This window comes from Delphinapterus leucas, chromosome 3 (assembly GCF_059928025.1).
Source record: "Delphinapterus leucas isolate spDelLeu-1000000601 "Yukka" chromosome 3, BTC_Dleu_Yukka2, whole genome shotgun sequence".
In the NCBI taxonomy this organism is placed as follows: Eukaryota; Metazoa; Chordata; class Mammalia; order Artiodactyla; family Monodontidae; genus Delphinapterus; species Delphinapterus leucas.
The window spans coordinates 127,945,640-127,965,153 of NC_143131.1; the positions used below are offsets into that span (position 1 = coordinate 127,945,640).

Here is a 19,514-nt window from a genome sequence, read left to right on the forward strand (position 1 = left end):
TCTGTGACCCCAAAACTTATACTCTTGATCACCAAACTCTGTAGTCTCCTTCTCTTCTGGAACCTCTCATTATAGCGTATTAACTGTAGACTCACATGTAGGAAAGGAATGAACTCTCTAAAGGAGGGGGTCGGTCCTGTACTGTCAATTAGGGGAGGGAGTATGAGTGAAGGAAGGGTACCCAAAGAGGAGGCATCTGAGCCAGATTTCTTAGCCCTTCAAGAATTTCATGTCAGCACACTGGAGAGTCTGGAACTCCCTTGTCCTTTAGTTCCTCCCAAGTGCCAGAGAGCACAGAGGCCCAGAGCCAGAGGGACCAGCAGAAACCGTCTAATTCCTGGATTATGAGGAGACAGTTATCAAGTGGACATGACTGCTGGAGTACAGTGGTGAGAGGATTCTGAGGCCAAGTCTTTGTTTAGTGATGAAGAATGCTGTGATGGTTTAGTGATGTCTGCAGTGGATGCAGGAGTTGGCGTGCCCACGTGCAAGCCATGTATTTGCCCATCCTGAGTTTAGTATGATTCCTTCATGGTAGAGATGAGGAAACTAAACCCAGAGAAGGGAAGGGACTTTTCCACTATCTCCCAGTGAGTAATGGAGAGCCAGGGCCAGAACCCAGAATTTCAGACTCCATCTTTGTGTTGGGGTGCTGGGCCCAGGTCTCACCTACCTTCCCTCCCCGCAGGCACCACGGCCCTCTACCTGTTCCTGGGCATGCACCCCGACCTCAGCAGCAACTACCCCAGCTCCGAGACCTTTGAGGAGATCCAGTTTTTTAATGGCCACAACTATCACAAAGGCATCGACTGGTGAGTGGGCCTTTCTGTCAACAGTGGGATGGGATGGTCTCCATGGAGTCTACCCAGGAGGAGGTCTGCTGTGGCCACAGCAGGAAGCAGCTGGCGCTCGCTTACACACAGCTAGTTCCTGTAAACAGGGACAAAACACGGCGACCCTTGAGTCATGATGCTGGAGCCTGGTCACAGATGGGATAGTTGATGAGGAAGCCCTTTGCCCATTTACATTATTGCCTGGGCTCTGAGAATACTGGAAATCAAAGTCCAGCCCCTCCCTCGCCTGCACAGAAACACCCTGAGTCCCAGAGGAGAAGAGGGACATGCCCGAGGTCCCGAGAGCTGGGGCTGAAATCCAAGGGTTCTGACCCGAAGGCTGGCCCTTCCCACTGTGGATGGCTGACTGTGGAGCAGGAGGTGTTCTTGTGAGCCCTTCAGAGGTGGCTTTCTAGCCTTCAGGGAGTCTCCTGGGGAGGTGGTTGAAATTGCAGATTCTCACCAGAACCTGTCACCAGCAGTTGTAACCCATGTGTTCCTCTTGTTTATTATTTTTATGTCAGTGGTTTACCTGAGGAGAGAGATCATGGGCATTCTTCTGTTTGTGTTGTGGTATTTTTCTGTGTGTATTTCCATCAGTCTCTTTCTAGCTGTCTTTCAGTTAACCAATCATCTGTCTGTCAATCTACCTGTCTGTTTCTCGCTCCAGTATTGCCACAATCTCTTATCGAAAACCCACTGTAGCCAGATGCATTATTGAAAGTCACCTCTTTCCGGATTTAGAGAGACACGGTATCTGTAACAGCACCTTCACCAAGGTCTGGGGCAGTGCCCATTAGCAAATACATTAATAAATCTGTAGCAAAGTATGTGAATATCTATGCCAAGTAAGATTCATAAGTCAGGTTTTGCTGCCAAATATCTTTGCCACAAACTTAGGAAAAAAGCTTATTTCTCAGAGCTTTCTCCATTTAGATATAACAAACGATGGATTGTGGACGTAAAAATGCTATTTTGTAGAGAAAATTCAGAAATGTGAGAGAGCTAGCAGTTTCTCGGCTCCATTCTCAAGATTTTGATTTTGTTTGTAGGGGTGCAGAAATCTCACAAGCCCCCAGGTGATTCTGATTTCTGATAAAGGGGTCCCTGGGACCACCTAAGAGAAACCCTACCTCACAGGATAGAGTAGGGATCCTACGTCCTTAACTGGGGTAGGCTTTGTGGGTTCTGGTTCCCTCAAACCCCTGAAGGTGTACCTCTATTTTGCCTCAGTAGGTGCTCCTGGGAGGGTCTGGAGTGTTCACTTAGTTTTCTGAGGGGCCCTCAACCTACAGGTGATCTCAAAGGACTGGTGTGGACAGTCACTCTGGGTGTGATGTGGGAGGTTCATCTGGGAAGCTATCAGGTTCACCCGTATGAGGCCGGGGAGGGGGTATGGGTGGCAGGAGGTGAACCCCGTCCCCGCCTTGTCTCCTGGTCCACAGTAGCAGCTTAGAAAGCACCATCAGAGGTCAGTCTGGAGGCAGCAGAGGGCGTCCCTCCCCACAGTGCTGGCGTCCCCGGGTCAGAGGCATCCCCGCTTGCCCCCTAGCGGCAGTGAGAGTTAGGGCCCTGCGAGTTTCACTCTGGGACCATCCCATTTAGGATGGAAAGATGCAGCCCTCTTCCCATACCCTGCCACCCATACCACACCCACAAGTCTTCACATCCTCCTGACCCCAGAGTCTCCCCGAAAGAGGAATGAACTCATAAAAGGGAGACTGCCAAGTGACCACTCCGTCTAGGACCCGGGCCAGAAGTGAGTCCTTGTTTGACTGAGAGCCATGTGCCTGCTTGCTTTCTCAAGTTCCACCCCCAGCCACCGCGGCCCTCCCAGCTGCATCCCTCAGGCCCCTTCATCCTGGGTCTTGCCTGCGAGCCCTGCTCTCTGGGCTTCCTGCAGGTACATGGAGTTCTTCCCTATCCCCTCCAACACCACCTCTGACTTCTACTTTGAGAAAAGCGCCAACTACTTTGATTCGGAAGTGGCTCCCCGGCGGGCGGCTGCCCTGTTACCCAAGGCCAAGGTCTTGACCATCCTCATCAACCCAGCAGACCGAGCCTATTCCTGGTACCAGGTGAGCCGGGGTGGGGCCCTGGGTGGGGGTACGGGCTCTGTCTACCGCTCAGCCACCAATAAATACCAGCAAATATTTATTTAAATTTTATTTATTTATTTATTTAAATTTTATTTATTTATTTTTGGCTGTGTTGGGTCTTCATTGTGGTGCATGGGCTTCTCGTTGCAGTGGCTTCTCTTGTTGCGGAGCACGGGCTCTAGGCGCTTGGGCTTCAGTAGTTGTGGCTCACGGGCTGTAGAGCACAGGCTCCGTAGTTGTGTCGCACGGGCTTAGTTGCTCCGCGGCATGTGGGATCTTCCCGGACCAGGGCTCGAACCCATGTCCCCTGCATTGGCAGGCGGATTCTTAACCCCTGGGCCACCAGGGAAGTCCCTCAGCAAATATTTATTTTGCGCCTCCTTTGTGCCAGCCCTCAGTAGGCTCCTGGAATGCCGTGGTGGGTAAGAATGGTCCCGCCTCCACTGCACTTCTAGCCCGGAGGAGAAGCCAGGCAGAAATCCATGTTGAATACCAGCCGAGTTACCTGCTCGCCCTCCCAGCTTCGTCTGGGGACCTGCCTCTGACTCTGACACCAACAAGAGGTGGAGGCTGATTCCATCTTGAGGAAGCCTAGATTCGGTGAACAGTGATCTGGGCTCATACTAACTGTGGCCTCCTTGCTGGGCACGGGGTGGAAGGGAGGTGGGAAATCAGAGAAGGACAAGACACAGGACCTGCCATTCTTAGTGGAGAATGCAAATGCTCGATCAGGTAAGGAAGTTACGTGGACTGCGGTTTGTGCTAGAGAGTGTGACTCCTAGTTCCTACTTGACTAGGTAAGAACTAGAATTTTCTTTAATTTCAATGACCTGACTTAATTTTTTCTGAACATCATTCCACTGGGCTTACAGGAAAGCTTAGGCTCTGGCCTTTTGGGGGTTTTCCTCCCCTGCCTGCCAGTCTTCCTAGGATTATGCCACAGTGCCAGGGTGTGGGGCTTCCTCGTCTAGAGCCGATCAAGGAAGGCCCCTCTAGGTCTGGCCACCCTCTGAGCCTCCTCTCTGGGGCCTCATTGTGGCCACAGGCTGGTAGGAGGCAGGTGCAGACCCTCTTTGCTCCCTGTTCCCACAGACCTCTCTCTCTCTTCTCACTCCCCAAGCCTGGGGACCCTCCTCGTCTGGTGGGCAATCTCTCTCTTCCACTTGCTTCTCTAGGACCTTCTGTCTATACCTCAGTATTCTCCTTCCCTCTGGGCTTTGTCTTTGGGGGAATAAAGGCCACTTCTCTTTTCTGCTCTGCCGAGTGTTCCCCACCTCCTGGCAATGAGCAGAGATTGGCTGTCTGCTCTTATCGGGGGAAGGAAAGAGGAAGGAGAAGGCTGTAGAGGGAAAGCGGCCCTGGCTGAAATCCGTCCCCATTCTGTTCTAATGCTCCTGCTCTACCTCTTCACCTCATTGGAGCGTCACGGCAGTTTTCTAGAGGGCAGAGGGCTTTGTGCGTGTCCCCTCTCACAGATGAGAAGACCAAGGTTCAGCAAGCCAGGTGACTAGCTCAAGTTCATATGCTGCCATTTTGAACCCAGCTCCTCGAGGTCTAAGACCCTGTTTCTTCTGTCCATGGTCGAGGCGGGATAAGGAGAAGGGGGACTAATTCCTACCAGGAGGATCCAGGAAGGTGCTGGAGGGAGAGGAAGGACAGTGGCCTGCCTCAGAGGGGAGGTCAGGAGGGGGAGCTGTTATGCACCATTATTGCACCTCCCCCACCCAAGCTCTGTGTGATCTTCAGTGGAGGTGTAGGGGCTCGTGAGGGTTACCCCGGGTGGACAGGTTCCTGATCTCTGGACTTGGGAATTATGCAGATGCCGACTGCCTGTGGTGTTATTTTAGGTGGTTCAAACCTGGTGTTTTCCCCTTTCCAATTCTTTCCCAATCCTTCTGTCTTAGACTGCTTGGGTTGCCATAGCAAAATATTATAGGTTGGGTGGCTTAAACAACAGAATTTTTTTCTCACGGTTCTGGAGCCTAGAAGTCTAAGTCCAAGATCAAGGGGACAGTCGGTTTGGTTCCTGGTGAGAGCTCTCTTCCTGGCTTTTAGACAGCCACCTTCTGTGTCCTCACATGGCAGAGCAAGCAAGCAAACTTTGGTGCCTCTTCTTACAAGGGCACCGATCCCATCACAGGGGCCCCACCCTCATGACTGTATCAGGGCCTGTAGCAGACATTTGTATCTGCCTGGTGTTTGAGAACATTGCTTTATTTTTATTGTATTTATGAATGATTACCTTTATATATGACAACTGATTCTAATTTTCTATTTATGGAGACAGTATTGAGTTTTATTTTGAAATACATTTACGTGAATAAGAAAGATGATTCAATGCAAAGAAACTTACGTTGACTTGTCACGTACAGGTGGTTTATGGATATGGCAGAAATCACAGAGGTGGTGTGAAGCAACCAGCATTTGGAAGCTCTGATCTAGTCCAACTCCCATCTCTCAAAGATGGAGAAACTAGGGCTCCCAGGGGCTATGACTTCCCTGAAGTCACACGGTAATGACAGGTAGAACCAGAACTTGAACCCAGGGCTCCTGGTTCCAGCTCAGGGTCTTCTGGCTGCCTCCTGGTTTCTGTCCCACAAAAGCCTCTTCCTTTGGTCCCTCCATGTGACATGCTGACCCTCTCTCTCCCCTTGTCTGCAGCACCAGCGAGCCCATGATGACCCAGTAGCCCTGAAGTACACCTTCCACGAGGTGATCACAGCTGCGCCCGATGCATCCTTGAAACTGCGCGCCCTCCAGAACCGCTGCCTGGTCCCCGGCTGGTATGCCACCCACATTGAGCGCTGGCTCAGCGCCTTTCACGCCAACCAGGTAGCTGCCTGTCCCTGACCCTCGGGGGGGCAATCACAGCCCTGGCTCTGGGCGGTTAGCAGAGAGCCTCAAAATCTCTTTTACCAGTTACAGGGCCAGACATGGTGTCATTGGAGAGTTAGATCTTTGGGGTCTTCAAAGGTTTCAGTCTTGTTTATCCCAAGCCCTTGTCCCATCACAACAGGCTCTTTATCCCTAAGGGGACCCAAAAAGCTCTGGGATAGGCCCCTGGGAGTGAGGGAGAAAGGTGTGTGTGACGGAGGGAGAGCCTGGTTGCAGAGGTAGATGGGGCCAGATTGCTGAGGCATTTTAGGGAAACCCTTGGAGGGTTTAGGCAGGAGAATGACATGTGGTCCAAAAACTTGGAGAGAGACAGAGAGGGGGTGTCATAGGGATATGAGGGGCAGGCAGGGTTTTGCCGATAGCCTAAACCCTATGAGAGGATGGCATCGGTCAGAGGAAGCTGGCAGAAAGCAGGGAGTTAGTTAGACTGCCCAGGACTGAGGCATGGGGGCACCTCCCGTCCACAGGTGGAGGGAGAAGCAGTCTACAGAGTGTGGGGTCCCCAATTTATGACCATGGCTGCTGACCCAGAAGACTGGGGGCCTGTTTGCCACTGGAGTGAAAACAGGTTCGGATCACACTCTCCTTTTTCTTTTTTTCCAGATTCTGGTCTTGGACGGCAAACTGCTGCGAACGGAACCTGCCAAAGTGATGGACACAGTGCAAAAGTTCCTTGGGGTGACGAACACCATTGACTACCACAAAACCTTGGCGTGAGTGTTACCTTGGCCTTTCAATGGGGGGATGTCCTGAGCAGGCACCTGGGCGCAAAAGCCAAAGGCTTGAATGATTAGGAGAAAAACACAGACTAGTCAGCAAATGTGAGGAAGTACGCATGTCCCTGATGGCAGTTTAGCAGGAAAGTTAACATGACTTGAGCCACATTAATAAAGATATTGACTCAGGAAAAAGTGAGGTGATGACTCTGTTCTACTCTGGTCAGTCCTACACCTGGGATGTTCTTTTCACTCTGGGCTGAACATTTTCAGTGTCTTACCTAAGTTAGACCAGCAATGAGCAATTCCAGTTCCCACAAGGGTTTCTTATCATTAGGTTATGACTTCAATATAATTTAAGGAAAAAGATACTATAAATATTGTCCTTGACTCATCATTCCCATCACTCAAAACCCAGTGCACGTGCACTGAGAACGCTGTCCCAAGATGGATAAGTGCCAGCCTGTGTTGAGGGGGCTCAGGGCTGGGGAGAGGCTGTCTCCTAGGGTACATCACAGACAGGTGACACGCTCACCGGGATGAGGGAGTCTCAAGAGAAGGAGAAGTAGTCACCTTCCCCAGCTACCTTCTTAGGAAAGCCCTTCAGCAAGAATATTCCCTTCTCCTTACTTTGGAAGTTGAAAACGGAAGGTGGAAAATGGTAGTCAGTCCTTCCCTTTGAGGGTAGAAGGGAGCAGCAGCTGCGGGTATGGCTGTGGCAGTAGAGATGCCTGGGTTAGGATCTCAGACATCTTCTTTAACTGTGGGCCTTGGACATGTGTCTTAGTTCCTTCAAGCCTCACTTTCCTTCTCCGTAAGTTGGGGATAAAGGTAATAATTCCTACCTCCGGAGGGTCACTGTCTTGAATGAAAGCATGTGGGTGGGGCTCTTGGCTCAGTGCCCGGGATGTACTAATCTCAGTAAATGATAGCTACGCTCATCGTCATCGTCCCCGCCATCACCATCACATGTGCCTACCCTGGGACCCATTCAAAAGTCCCTATCTCCCTCTCCTGCCAAACGTGAACTGTGTTTTCCTTCTGTCCTCATGCCCAGGAACCTCCTAATGGTTCCTGATCTGGGACTGAATTCTGATGCCATTATGCCTCTCCTCCCCATGACAGCATCAGATCTCCTCTCCCCAAAATACCGTTGAAGGTCCAGCATGATTTCAATTCTGAAGGCAGTCTTGCTCTATCATTTCTGAAATTCATTAGAAAAAAACCACAACTTTCCAGTGATGCACATGCTTAAATGCAACTGTAGATACAGCATTTCTTGATAAAGACTGAATTTATTGAAAAGCAAAAGAACCTCCACTAAACTTTTTTCCCCCTACTGGGTTCTCACCCCGGAGTTGGAGAGTGCTAAGAGGATCCCCAGAATAAGGAAGGATGGGAAGTGTTCATGTTAGGGACTTGCTGCAGCAACTGAGCCTGCCCAGTCAGGAGAAGAGAGATCGCAGAGCGTGCGGCCTGCCTTCTGCTGGGAAGAGGGGGCAGGTGTGTTTAGTGGAGCCCAGAGCCAGAGCTTGGGCAAACAGATGCAAGTATCAGTCCCACAGACCAGAGTGTGCCTATGGGAGTGGATCCTGTGACTTTCTAGGAGGCTCTGCCATTCCTGAGGTCTGTGAACATTGCCTGAAGTGGGAAGGGGCTGGGCTCGGCCGGGCCAGCTCCCACCCACAGGCTTTCCCCACCTTCACAGGTTTGATCCAAAGAAAGGATTTTGGTGCCAGCTGCTCGAAGGAGGAAAAACCAAGTGTCTAGGCAAAAGCAAGGGCCGGAAATACCCAGAGATGGACTTGGACGTAAGTAGCAGACCTGCTGCCTGCAGCAGGGGAATAAATGTTGGGGGGGTCCCTGTACTGGAGGGAGTCTTCTCTTTACCTGACACGCAGCACTCAAGGACCTTGGCATTTCTTGGGTGGTGTTCTTAACAGGAGGAAATGTGGGCTAGGGGATATAGTGGATCAGAATTGATTTAGTCAAATGAGTATTCTACAAGGGCTGAATGCTATGGGACTTTGAGAATGAATCAGACCTGCTCTTTGCCTTCAAGGAGCTCCTAGTCTAGGAGGGAAATGAGTCACATGTGCCAACAAGTAGAATACAAGGGAGGAAGTGTTTTGTGTAGTTAGGTATGAACAAGTGCTGTGAGACTACAGAACAAGGACATGCCACTTGAAGTTGGATGGGTAAGAAGGCTTCTCAGACGAGGTGGGGGGGTGTCTTTCGAGTTGGGCCTGGAAGGATGGGGTGGTATTTGGACCTATGGCATGGAAGGATAAGGCATTCTTGTAGGAGAGGATGGCATGTATAAGGATATAGGGGAAAGGGCACACACTGTGACTCTGGTTACATTTCCCTTTTTTTTCCATTACCCCTTGATAATTTTTTAAAAACTGAAGTATAGTTGATTTATAATATTGTGGTAGTTTCTTGTTCCCTGTGGTATACAGTAAATTCTTGTTGCTTATCTGTTTTATATATAGCAGTATACCTGTTAATCCCATACTCCTAATTTGTCCCTCCCCCTTCCCTTTCCCCTTTGGTAACCATAAGTTTGTTTTCTGAGTCTGTCTTGTAAATAGATTTATTCTTTAGATTCCACATATAAGTGATATCATACGGTATTTGTCTTTCTCCGTCTGACTTACTTCACTTAGTATGATAATCTCTAGGTCCATCCACATTGCTGCAAATGGCAATATTTCATTCTTTTTAATGGCTGAGTGTTTTATAGTGTGTGTGTGTATATATATATATATATATATATATATGTACCACATCTTCTTTATCCGTTCATCTGTTGATGGACACTTAGGTTGCTTCCACATCTTGACTATTGTAAATGGTGCTGCTATTAAATTGGGGTGCATGTATCTTTTCAAATTAGAGTTTTTGTCTTTTCTGGATATATGCCCAGGAGGAGGATTGCTGGATCATATTGTATAGACCTAGTTTTAGTTTTTTAAGGAACCTCCATACTGTTCTCCATGGTGGTTGCACCAATTTACATTCCCACCAACAGTGTAGGAGGGTTCCCTTTTCTCCACACCCTCTCCAGCATTTGTCATTTGTAGATATTTTAATGATGGCCATTTTGACTGGTGTGAGGGGCTGTCTCATTGTAGTTTTGATTTGCATTTCTCTAATAATTAGCAATGTTGAGCATCTTTTCATGTGCCTCTGGCCATCTGTATGTCTTCTTTGGAGAAACGTCTATTTATGGCTTCTGCCCAGTTTTTGATTGGGTTGTTTTGATATTGAGCCGCATGGGCTGTTTATATATTTTGGAGATTAATCCCTTGTTGGTTGCTTCATTTGCAAATATTTTCTCCCATTCTGAGGGTTGTCTTTTTGTTTTGTTTATGGTTTCATTTGCTGTGCAAAAGCTTTTAATTAGTTCCCATTTGTTTATTTTTGGTTTTATTTTCATTACTCTAGGAGGTGGGTCAAAAAAGATCTTGCCGCGATTTATGTCAGAGAGTGTTCTGCCTATGTTTTCCTCTAAGAGTTTTATAGTATCCGGCCTTACATCTAGGTATTTCATTCTTTTTGATGCGATGGTAAATGGGATTGTTTCCTTAATTTCTCTTTCTGATCTTTCATTGTTTGTTAGTGTATAGGAATGCAAGAGATTTCTGTGTATTAATTTTGTATCCTGCAACTTTATCGAATTCATTGATTAGCTCCAGTAGTTTTCTGGTGGCATCTTTAGGATTTTCTGTGTATAGTGTCATGTCATCTGCAAACAGTGACAGTTTTACTTCTTCTTTTCCAATTTGGATTCCTTTTATTTCTTCTTCTTCTCTAATTGCCGTGGCTAGGACTTCTAAAAACTATGTTGAGTAAAAATGGTGGGGCTTCCCTGGTGGCGCAGTGGTTGAGAGTCCACCTGCTGATGCAGGGGACATGGGTTCGTGCCCCGGCCCGGGAAGATCCCACATGCCGTGGAGCGGCTGGACCCGTAAGCCATGGCTGCTGAGCCTGCGCGTCCGGAACCTGTGCTCCGCAACGGGAGAGGCCACAACAGTGAGAGGCCCGCGTACCGCAAAAAAAAAAAAAAATGGTGAGAGTGGACATCACTGTCTTGTGATCACTTGTCAGCTTTTCACCATTGAGAATGATGTTAGCTGTAGGTTTTTCATATATGGACTTTATTATGTTAAGGTAGGCTCCTTCTATGCCCATTTTCTGGAGCGTTTTTAATCATAAATGGGTGTTGCATTTTGTCAAAAGCTTTTTCTGCATCTATTGAGATGATCATATGGTTTTTATTCTTCTTCAAGTTGTTAATATGGTGTATCACATTGATTGGTTTGCGTATATTGAAGAATCCTTGCATCCCTGGGATAAATCCCACTTGATCATGCTCCTTTAAATGTATCGTTGGATTCAGTTTGCTAGTATTTTGTTGAGGATAAAGATCAGAGCAGAAATAAATGAAACAGATGAAAACAATAGCAAAGATCAATAAAACTAAAAGCTGGTTCTTTGAGAAGATACACAAAATTGATAAACCTTTAGCCAGACTCACCAAGAAAAAAAGGAGGGCTTCCCTGGTGGTGCAGTGGCTAAGAATCCACCTGCCAATGCAGGGGACATGGGTTCAAGCCCTGGTCCGGGAAGATCCCACATGCTGCGGACCAACGAAGCCCGTGCTCCGCGACTATTGAAGCCCAGGCACCTAGAGCTAGTGCTCTGCAACAAGAGAAGCCACCGCAGTGAGAAGCACGCGCACCCCAATGAAGAGCAGTCCTGGCTCGCCCCAACTAGAGACAGCCCCGCGCTCAGCAACGAAGACCCAACACAGCCAAAGATAAAAAATAAAAGTTTTTTTAAAAAAGAGAGGACTCAAATCAATAAAATTAGAAATGAAAAAGGAGACGTAACAACTGACACCACAGAAATACAAAGGATCCTAAGAGACTACGACAAGCACCTATATGCCAATAAAATGGACAACCTAGAAAAAATGGAAAAATTCTTAGCAAGGTACGATCTTCCAAGACTGAACCAGAAAGGAATACAAAATATGATCAGACCAATCACAAATACTGAAATTGAAACTGATTAAAAATCTTCCAACAAACAAAAGCCCAGGACCAGATAGCTTCACAGGCAAATTCTATCAAACATTTAGAGAAGAGTTAACACCTATCCTTCTGAAACTCTTCCAAAAAATTACACAGGAAGGAACACTCCCAAACTCATTCTACGAGGCCATCATCACTCTGATACCAAAACCAGACAAAGATACCACAAAAAAAGGAAATTACAGGCCAGTATCACTAGTGAACATAGATGCAAAAATCCTCAACAAAATACTAAAATCCTCAACAAAATACTATATGTTTCCCTTTTCTTCTTTGCCCCTGGTTTTAATTCTCTCTCTTCTCCCTATCAATCACAAGAATTTTGACCTTGTGTGCTGTATTTTGGTCCTCCTACTATATGAGTTTTCTTTTGAAGGTTGTGATTTTTGAAGAAGATTGTGAATAAATAATGGGAGTGTGGGATGATGCCAACAGAATGGTGGTTTTAAAGAAGAGGGGGGTCACTCTTGAATCAGCACATGACCAAGATCTGAGCTTTCCTTCCTGTTACAGTCCCGCACCTTCCTGAAGGACTATTACCGGGACCACAACATTGAGCTTTCCAAGCTGCTGTACAAGATGGGCCAGACACTGCCCACCTGGCTACGGGAGGAGCTCCAGAACACCAGGTAGCCACGGCCACCACAGCCAGACTGAATGTGACGGCAGGGACGTCCTGCCACACGCTGAGCCAGACTGACCTGCAGGGTGGGGAGCTGGGCCCGGGCTGGCCAAGTACTTACAAGCAGTACTCTGCTGCAGCCCAGGCAGGGCCACACGCGCCTCAGAGCATCCAGTGCTGGGTTGGTGGCCTCTGGGACCTCCTTCACCAACCAGGGTCCATTCTGCTCATAGTTTTCCATGGGGAGGCCACTTCCTGTTGGTGGAAGACCACAAGCTGGTAGGAAGCAGTCCACAGGACTCTGTTTTCCATCGCTGTGTTCTACCCACCCTACCCTCTCCATCCCATCCCATCACTCCCTGCTCCAGTAGGGTGTCCACTCAGTAGTATTTTCCCTGTCCTCCAGACAACGAGGAGAAGAGCCCAGCTGGGGCTTTTGCCAAACCAGGGAGAGAGATTGGACGTTTCTGTGATGGTTCAAGCCAGGCTCTTCAGAGGGGTCAGCTGGGAACCCAGAGGTGGTCCCTAGGCTGGGTGTGAGCGTGTCCAGCTCGAGAGAACGCTGGACCTCCACCCCCATTCTGCTTCATACCTTCCCATCTCACCTTCCCTCTTTAGAGAAAGAATCGCTGGTCCCTACAGTACCCACCCAGTCCTAAAGGCCTCCTTCAGGGCCCTGGGGCACTGCCACGCATTTGGACCCAGAGACCCAGGCCTCAACCCTACCCCGGTTCTTCCCCCTGGGATATGACATGTGTGGTGTTTCCTGTGGTAAAGGACTGAGGCGGTCGTGGAGTCGGCCGTATACATGTCCCAGTGTACATATGTTGTCCCTAAGCCCACCTGGCCTTGGCCCCTGGCAGATGCTGGGCAGACTTGATGAGACCGCCATCCCTGCTCTGCGCCAGCTGCCTGTGGCCAAGGGTTTCTAGAGAGCCCCTTAACCTCCCAAATACTAAGAAGCTAAAGTATTTTAATATTTTTTTTTCTTGGTGCCAGAGTTTATACCCTGGGTGCTGGGGTCGCACTGTGTTACATATATATATATAACATGTGTATATATATATATATATATATATTATATTTTTTTTGGTTGGGTTTGTTTTTAATTCAGTCGTACAAAATGGTGGCAAGCCCCAGTCCCAAAGGGCGTCATATCTCAGTGCTAGAGAATGGGATGGAAGGGCAGCGGTGGTGGTGGTGGGGGGGCCCGTGTTCATGTGCGGAGGCCTCAAGGACACAGTATGGAAGTGCCCTGGGAGAGGTCAAGTGCCATGGCCGCCCCGGGGGCTGCCCCAGGTGAACAGGTGGCGAGATGCATAAGGAAGACCTACTCTTTCCAGGAGATCTGGCTTCATGAAGCGCGGTGACCCTGGGGCACTTTTGGCCAAAGGAAAAGCCAGGTTGGGGTAGGAGACCCCGGGGCTTAAAGGCTGGCCTGTTCCCCTTCCCCTCACATGGTGCTACGTTGGGAGCTGCCCTGGGAGCCACAGAACTGTCTCCAGGCCCCCTGCCGACAAGGGGGGGGGTCTCTGGGCTATTTTCTGGTTGGGGCCTGCTCCTACCCACCCCTCCCGCCCCCATCTTTTAACAATGTGAAGTGACTAAGGCTGGGGTGCCTTTCCCCAGCCCCTCCCACTGCCAGTTCAGCTTTGAACTGACACCTGGGAAATCCTTTCTGGAGAGCCTTGTCTTGTTCAGAAGACTCTACCATGTTGGGGCTGAAGGGTCCTTCAGCGGGTGTGGACACAGGTCCAGAAATGGGAGGTGGCCTCCAGGGCTGATGTCACAGAACCGATTGGGAGCAGGGCCAAGAATTGAACTCGAGGCTCCCAATGCCGAGCCCAGTGCTCTTCTTCCAGTGCCACACTGCCTCTGAGCCCGTCCTTGGGACCCTACTCTGTGCCAGGTTGCTGTCACGCCCTTGGTCATTCCAGGATATGGGGACAAACCACTCCTTCCCAGCCAGGGTGCCTTTGAGCCTTCTCAGTTCCAGATCTGCATTTGCATCCCTGTCGTGCTCTCCCCACCTCAAAAGGTTCTTTCCCAGCCTGGGAGCCTGGATCTTAGTTCCCAGGGTCTCCACTGGGATGGAGAAGTGGAATGTCCTACGGGGCCAGCTGCATCTGGCTCTACTGCCTCCTGAGTGAAGCGTTTCCATCATGCTTCTCATTGGGGCCTTAGAACCTGGGAACCCTGGTTGCTGCTAACCCTGCAGGGGATGAGAAGCAGAGTGTCTGAGGACAGGGTGGCATGTCTGCGTGTACGCTTGTGAAGACTTACCTGCACCAGGAACCAGACTCCCAGAGCGGGCAGCGGCTTCCGTAGTGCAAAACCTGGGCCTCACTTCCCGTCTGTCAGCGCGGGGCTCTGCTGCATGACCCATGAGGATGTCACAGCTCCCACCATCTGAGATCTTCCCTCTGGGCCTGGACACCTGGGCAGGCTGCCCGGAGCCTGTCCTCATGGGGCGGGCAGGTCCGCTCCCCTCGTCCTCTGGCCTGAGGAAGAAACAGGCAGGTTTGAGGCCCTGTGGTAGCAGAGGAAATGCTGGAGACTTTTGTCCAGGCCCTTCTGGGAGGCTGGGGCCTTGACCTGTCACATGTTCTCAGTCTGTCTTGTCACTGCTACTTTTTCCCTTCCCACTAACGAATCTCTCTCGAGAACCCACTTCCAGGACCGGTAGGTACGGGGGAGGGGAGAGAAGTCCCTCTGGGTTCTCTCAGCTGCTGAACACAGATTCCGCCCACCCCCCACCACCACGAGAGGAGAAAACCAGAGGTCAGTCATCTTCCATGTTTACTAAGTCACTGGCCAAAAACAAGAGAAAAACCTCTCCCGTCCCTTCTGCCATCTCCTCCACACACCTGTGCCTCAAGCTCGGTGCAGGGGGGATGTGCAGCTGCCTCCGTCACTCGGGGCTCTAGAGCTGCCCACAGTGCGGGCATCTTGCACCTGGAGAAGGAGTCTGAGGTTTAAAGACTGGTCTCTTTCGAGCCCCTATGTAGGAGCAGCCGGTGCCTCTGGGGCCCAGCTGAGGGAGCAGTGGTCTGTTCCCAGTAGAAGAATACTACTTGGTTGACTCGCAGAGATTGCTGGTCCCAACATCGAGCCGTCCCCACAGGTTTGTTAGGAGAAAGAGCAAGTAAATAAGTAAGTGTTGTACCAAATATTCTATAATGAGCTCCCACTGCCCACCATTCAGACTTAAAATTAGTGTTTTGCCACATTTTAATCTTTCCTTCCGTACAAGCATATTGTTTCTGAACTAGTTTAAAAGTTGCAAATAGAAGGAGACTCCACCCCAAATGCTTCAGCCTGCATCTCCTAAGAGCTAGGACATTCTCCTACAACTGGCCCAGTGTCACACCAGTAATTTCCCAGCAACATCTGCTAATCAACCCATATTCACAGTTCTCCCAAATAACTTACACCCTGGTTTTGGAATCGGGAACTAGTTAAGGTACACATGCTGCAGCGAACTGTGTTTTCTAAAATCTCTTTCAAGTCAGTAAACTTTCCCTTCTGCTCACTCCAGTTATTTGAATGACATTATTTCGGAGGCTAGCAGGCTGCTGTCTTACAGAAGTCCCACATGCTGGATCTGTCTGTCTCTTCATGGTGTCATAGAACAAGTTCCTCTAACCCCTGTATTGGCAAGGGTGATTTAGGCTATGGGGATTGGTACCTTTTGTGCTGACCTGAAAACTTCAGTCCATCCTAAGATGCCCCTCTGCTGTCACCTGTACCAAGTGCCAAGTCCGCAGAGGGGCCTGCCAGAGCTGGAGAGGGCAAGGGAGGAAGCATCACAGCCGCGCCTGGGAGGGTCTAGAGAGAAGAGGCTGGACCACGCAGTGTGGGCCTGTTGGGAATGAGACGTCCCGGACTCAGAAGATCCTGCGCTGGCCCCTTTGCTGCTCCTGGTGATGGAGCACAGGGCACCAAAGAGCATCTCTCTTTCTCTCTGTTTTGTGGTCTCTGGGTTTTCATTTCCTGGAGGCCCATGGTCTGTGTGCACTGGGGCAGAGCCAGCCCCTGGGATGCACCAAAGAAGGGCCCCGCGGGGGCGCTGCCCCACCCAAGCTGCGGCTGCGGGGAAGAGCACCGGGCTGGAGGCAGGAGATGTGACATTTTGTCCCAATTGAGTACACTGAGTAGCTGAGTGACAGTTTTCCTCCCAGGGACTCAATTTCCCCATCTAGAATGAGCAGATGGGCCTACAGCATGGATTTTCAGACATCAAAGAAGGAAGCAGGTCTGCTGTAGTTGAAGTGAGGATGGAGGTCCCAGGCCCCCCTCACTGCTGCCCACGAGGCACTGCTGCCTGCCCCCAGAGGCTTTCCCTCGCCAGCTCAGACAGCCAGAGACATTTTTTAGTTCCCACAAGAGAGAGGCATGGGCTTTGTGTGGGGTCAATGTCAAGGGCCTATGGGGGGACTCGGGCTGTGTTTTATCCTAATAAGTTCACCCCTCCCTCTCTCCTTCCTCTCTGTGGCCCTTGAGGAGAATGAGGGCGGAGAGGGTTTTCTATGACTGTGCTAGCTTTTATTATCAGCAAGAGGGCTCCTTTTGTAATTTGTGCATGAAATTCATGTCATTTCCTGGGGAGAGGAGAGGGCTGACTGGAGAGGGTGCGGGGCACATTAGGGGAGCAGGCAGAGGTTTCCTTCCCTCGTGGGAGTGCGGAGAGGAGTAGAGAAGGGGGCGCTACCCCGCTCACCTGGTCAGGGCTCTCAAACCAGCCGTTTTGGGTTGTGTTAAAAGTGGGAACCTTCCCTCCATTAATGTACAATCTTGAACTAACTGCTAATAAAGTGGGGTTCTGTTTGTACACATTGGTCCTGTCTGTCCGTCTGTCTGACGTTTTTGCAAGGCCCGCAGGGGAGGGTGGAAAGAAGGATGTTCACATGCACGGCCAGTCTGGCCGCCCCCGTACACACAAGGTGACTGTGAAAGATCAATTCAATGGATTGTAAACTGAAGCTTTTCTAGATAGCAGAGGCCTGTCCCAGGACAGCCAGTGGACAGAGGGCTCAGGTGACAAAGAGCCCTCAGCCACGCTAGATGGTTGAGAAGTGCTGGGGCTGGAGCACTGCACTGAGAAGAGCCTCAGTCTAGAATTAGTTCTGCTATCAGTGTGTGAAGTGACCGGGCCAAGTCACTCTTATGCTTTGATCCTCGGTTTCCCTCATCTCTTAGGGGTGTGGAAGGAGTTGGACTCAGTGGCTACTCTGGAGAGCTTGCTTAAAATGCAGACTCTCCAGCTGTGCCCCTAGAGATTCCTCTCTGGCAGATGTGGGGTGCGGCCCGAGCACCTGCATTTTAACAACCTCTCCAGCACTCTGGGAAACCCTGGCTCAGATAGAGGGCTTCTATGGGTTCTAATTAATTCAGAGTCCCACTGCCCGAGGAATGAAAACTTTGGGTAAAAACCAATGACTTCCTAGCCCTCCCAGCCTGGTTGCGCTTGAGATTTGCGGGGGAGGGGCAGAGGCAGGGAGCAGAGAGGCAGGAGCCTCTGTGGAACTTTACAAAATGCACATTCCCAGGCTCCCCTAGTCCCGTCCACTCAGTCAGAACCTCGGGCAGAGAGACCCAGAAATGTGGCTTTTAAACAAACTCCCTGCCGCACAGGAAAGTGTGGGAACACTGAATCTGGCCACGAAGGATGAGCCAGAGACGCTCCACAGAATTGTGGACGGCTGCCCTGGGGCATGCTGGGACACAGCTGGGAGCACATCAAAACACCAGCCCCAATGGTACAAGGGCAGCACTTGCAGACACCTGTGTGGGGTTTGTCAGCTGGGAGCTTGGTATGGGTCGTGGGGCAACAAGAACATGGGTGGAGGCTGCATTAATGGGAGCACTGGATCTGCATGATACAGGTGGGATTCGGTGCTGGGTAGGTGGTCAGGCTACATCAGAGATTTTTGAATTTTAAAACAGCCTTTTGTTTTTTAAAGAGAAACTTAGTTGAAAACCAGGTAGAGGCAGGAAGGGTGTTTCTGGTTGGATTTGGGGTGAGTATCTGGACTGTCATCAGTTCAACTGCTCTCTGTCACCGTACTATCTTGGAACCCTAGGAATCCTTGAAACACACTGTGAAAGCCCAGCCCAGGTGCTCTCAGAGGTCCCAAGAGTCCTGCAATTCTAACAGGTTGAGTGAACAAAGACACATCGAACCCTCCTCACCCCCTAAGTGAGGAGACCACTCAGGGGACATGGTGCCCCAGGAGCAGTATTGGATCCTGGAAGTGGGCATTTCCCTCAGAGAAGCCCTGGATCAGGTGCACAGGGCAGTGTGTTCCATAATAGCAAAGCCCTAGAAACAACTTAGATGTCCATCTAGAGGGGATCAGCTAAGTAGCCACTCGTGTGGCCACATGCTGAAACATGACGATGGAGGAGAGAATAGTCAGCTCAGTCTCCAGGTCCCACCAGGAAATATCTTTGAGACTGACCTAAGTGTGACCATTTGTGGAAAGAGAATGCTCCATAACTAAGTACACATACATACTCTGCTGGCTCGTACTGCTTATGCTATGCTGCATTATTTTTCCTGGCAATGTAGCTAGCTAGCTCTCTCTCACACCAAACTGGTAACTGGTTAGTTCTGGAAGAGGGGGCAGGGAAAGGGGAGAAGATTTCAAAGGGGACTTTAGCTTTGGCTGAAATATTTTACTAAACACAATGAAAATGCATGTATCAGTTGTGGAATGAAAAAGTCTTAAAAGTAATTAGAAATGGGTGAAGCAGAAAGGGGGTCCAGGCAGCTGGACTGTTGTGGGATGCTACCGTGAAAGCAGCCCTGCTGTTCCCCCAGCCCACAGGCACCCGAAGTGCAGGGCCTGAGGAGGCCCTGGCTGTTGGGGGGAAGTTCTTGCCTTGCTGCAGGTACCCTGAGCACTTGTCAAGCCCCTGAGCTGAGGATTCCGACTCGCTGTGTGACTATAGGTGACTCTCAGCTCCCACATGCTCACAAATGGGGGAGTTAGAGTGAACACCAGTGTTGGGACAAACCGACATTGCATGCCTGAGAAGGACACAGCCTAACGCCTGTGAAATTCCTGACAAACACACCAACATGAATCTACCCAAGGAGAAACAGTGGTACATCCACGTTGAGGGACATTATGCAAAATAACTGGCCTGAACTCTAAAATTGTCAGGGTCGTGGAAGATAAAGAAAGGTGGAGAAATGGTTCAATATTAAAGGATACTGAAGAGACCTGGCAATCAAATGTCAT

At 49.9% G+C, this 19,514-nt stretch overlaps 1 protein-coding gene across 9 annotated transcripts in view; it reads left to right on the forward strand.

Annotated features, from left to right (window-relative positions):
• The window catches only part of NDST1 (N-deacetylase and N-sulfotransferase 1), a 69,253-nt gene extending 52,155 nt beyond the window's left edge, over window positions 1-17,098 (forward strand). For 8 of the 9 annotated variants that reach the window (XM_089909557.1, XM_089909556.1, XM_089909559.1 and 5 more), the window contains 6 exons: window positions 689-812; window positions 2,641-2,911; window positions 5,594-5,764; window positions 6,431-6,540; window positions 8,252-8,354; window positions 12,159-17,098. In XM_089909557.1, coding sequence (XP_089765683.1) covers window positions 689-812; window positions 2,641-2,911; window positions 5,594-5,764; window positions 6,431-6,540; window positions 8,252-8,354; window positions 12,159-12,278 — 899 coding nt within the window. In that variant the 3' untranslated portion in view covers window positions 12,279-17,098. The remainder of the gene's footprint in view (window positions 1-688; window positions 813-2,640; window positions 2,912-5,593; window positions 5,765-6,430; window positions 6,541-8,251; window positions 8,355-12,158) is intronic. The other variant, XM_022590151.3, reaches the window with a different exon arrangement.
• Window positions 17,099-19,514: the final 2,416 nt, after the last annotated feature.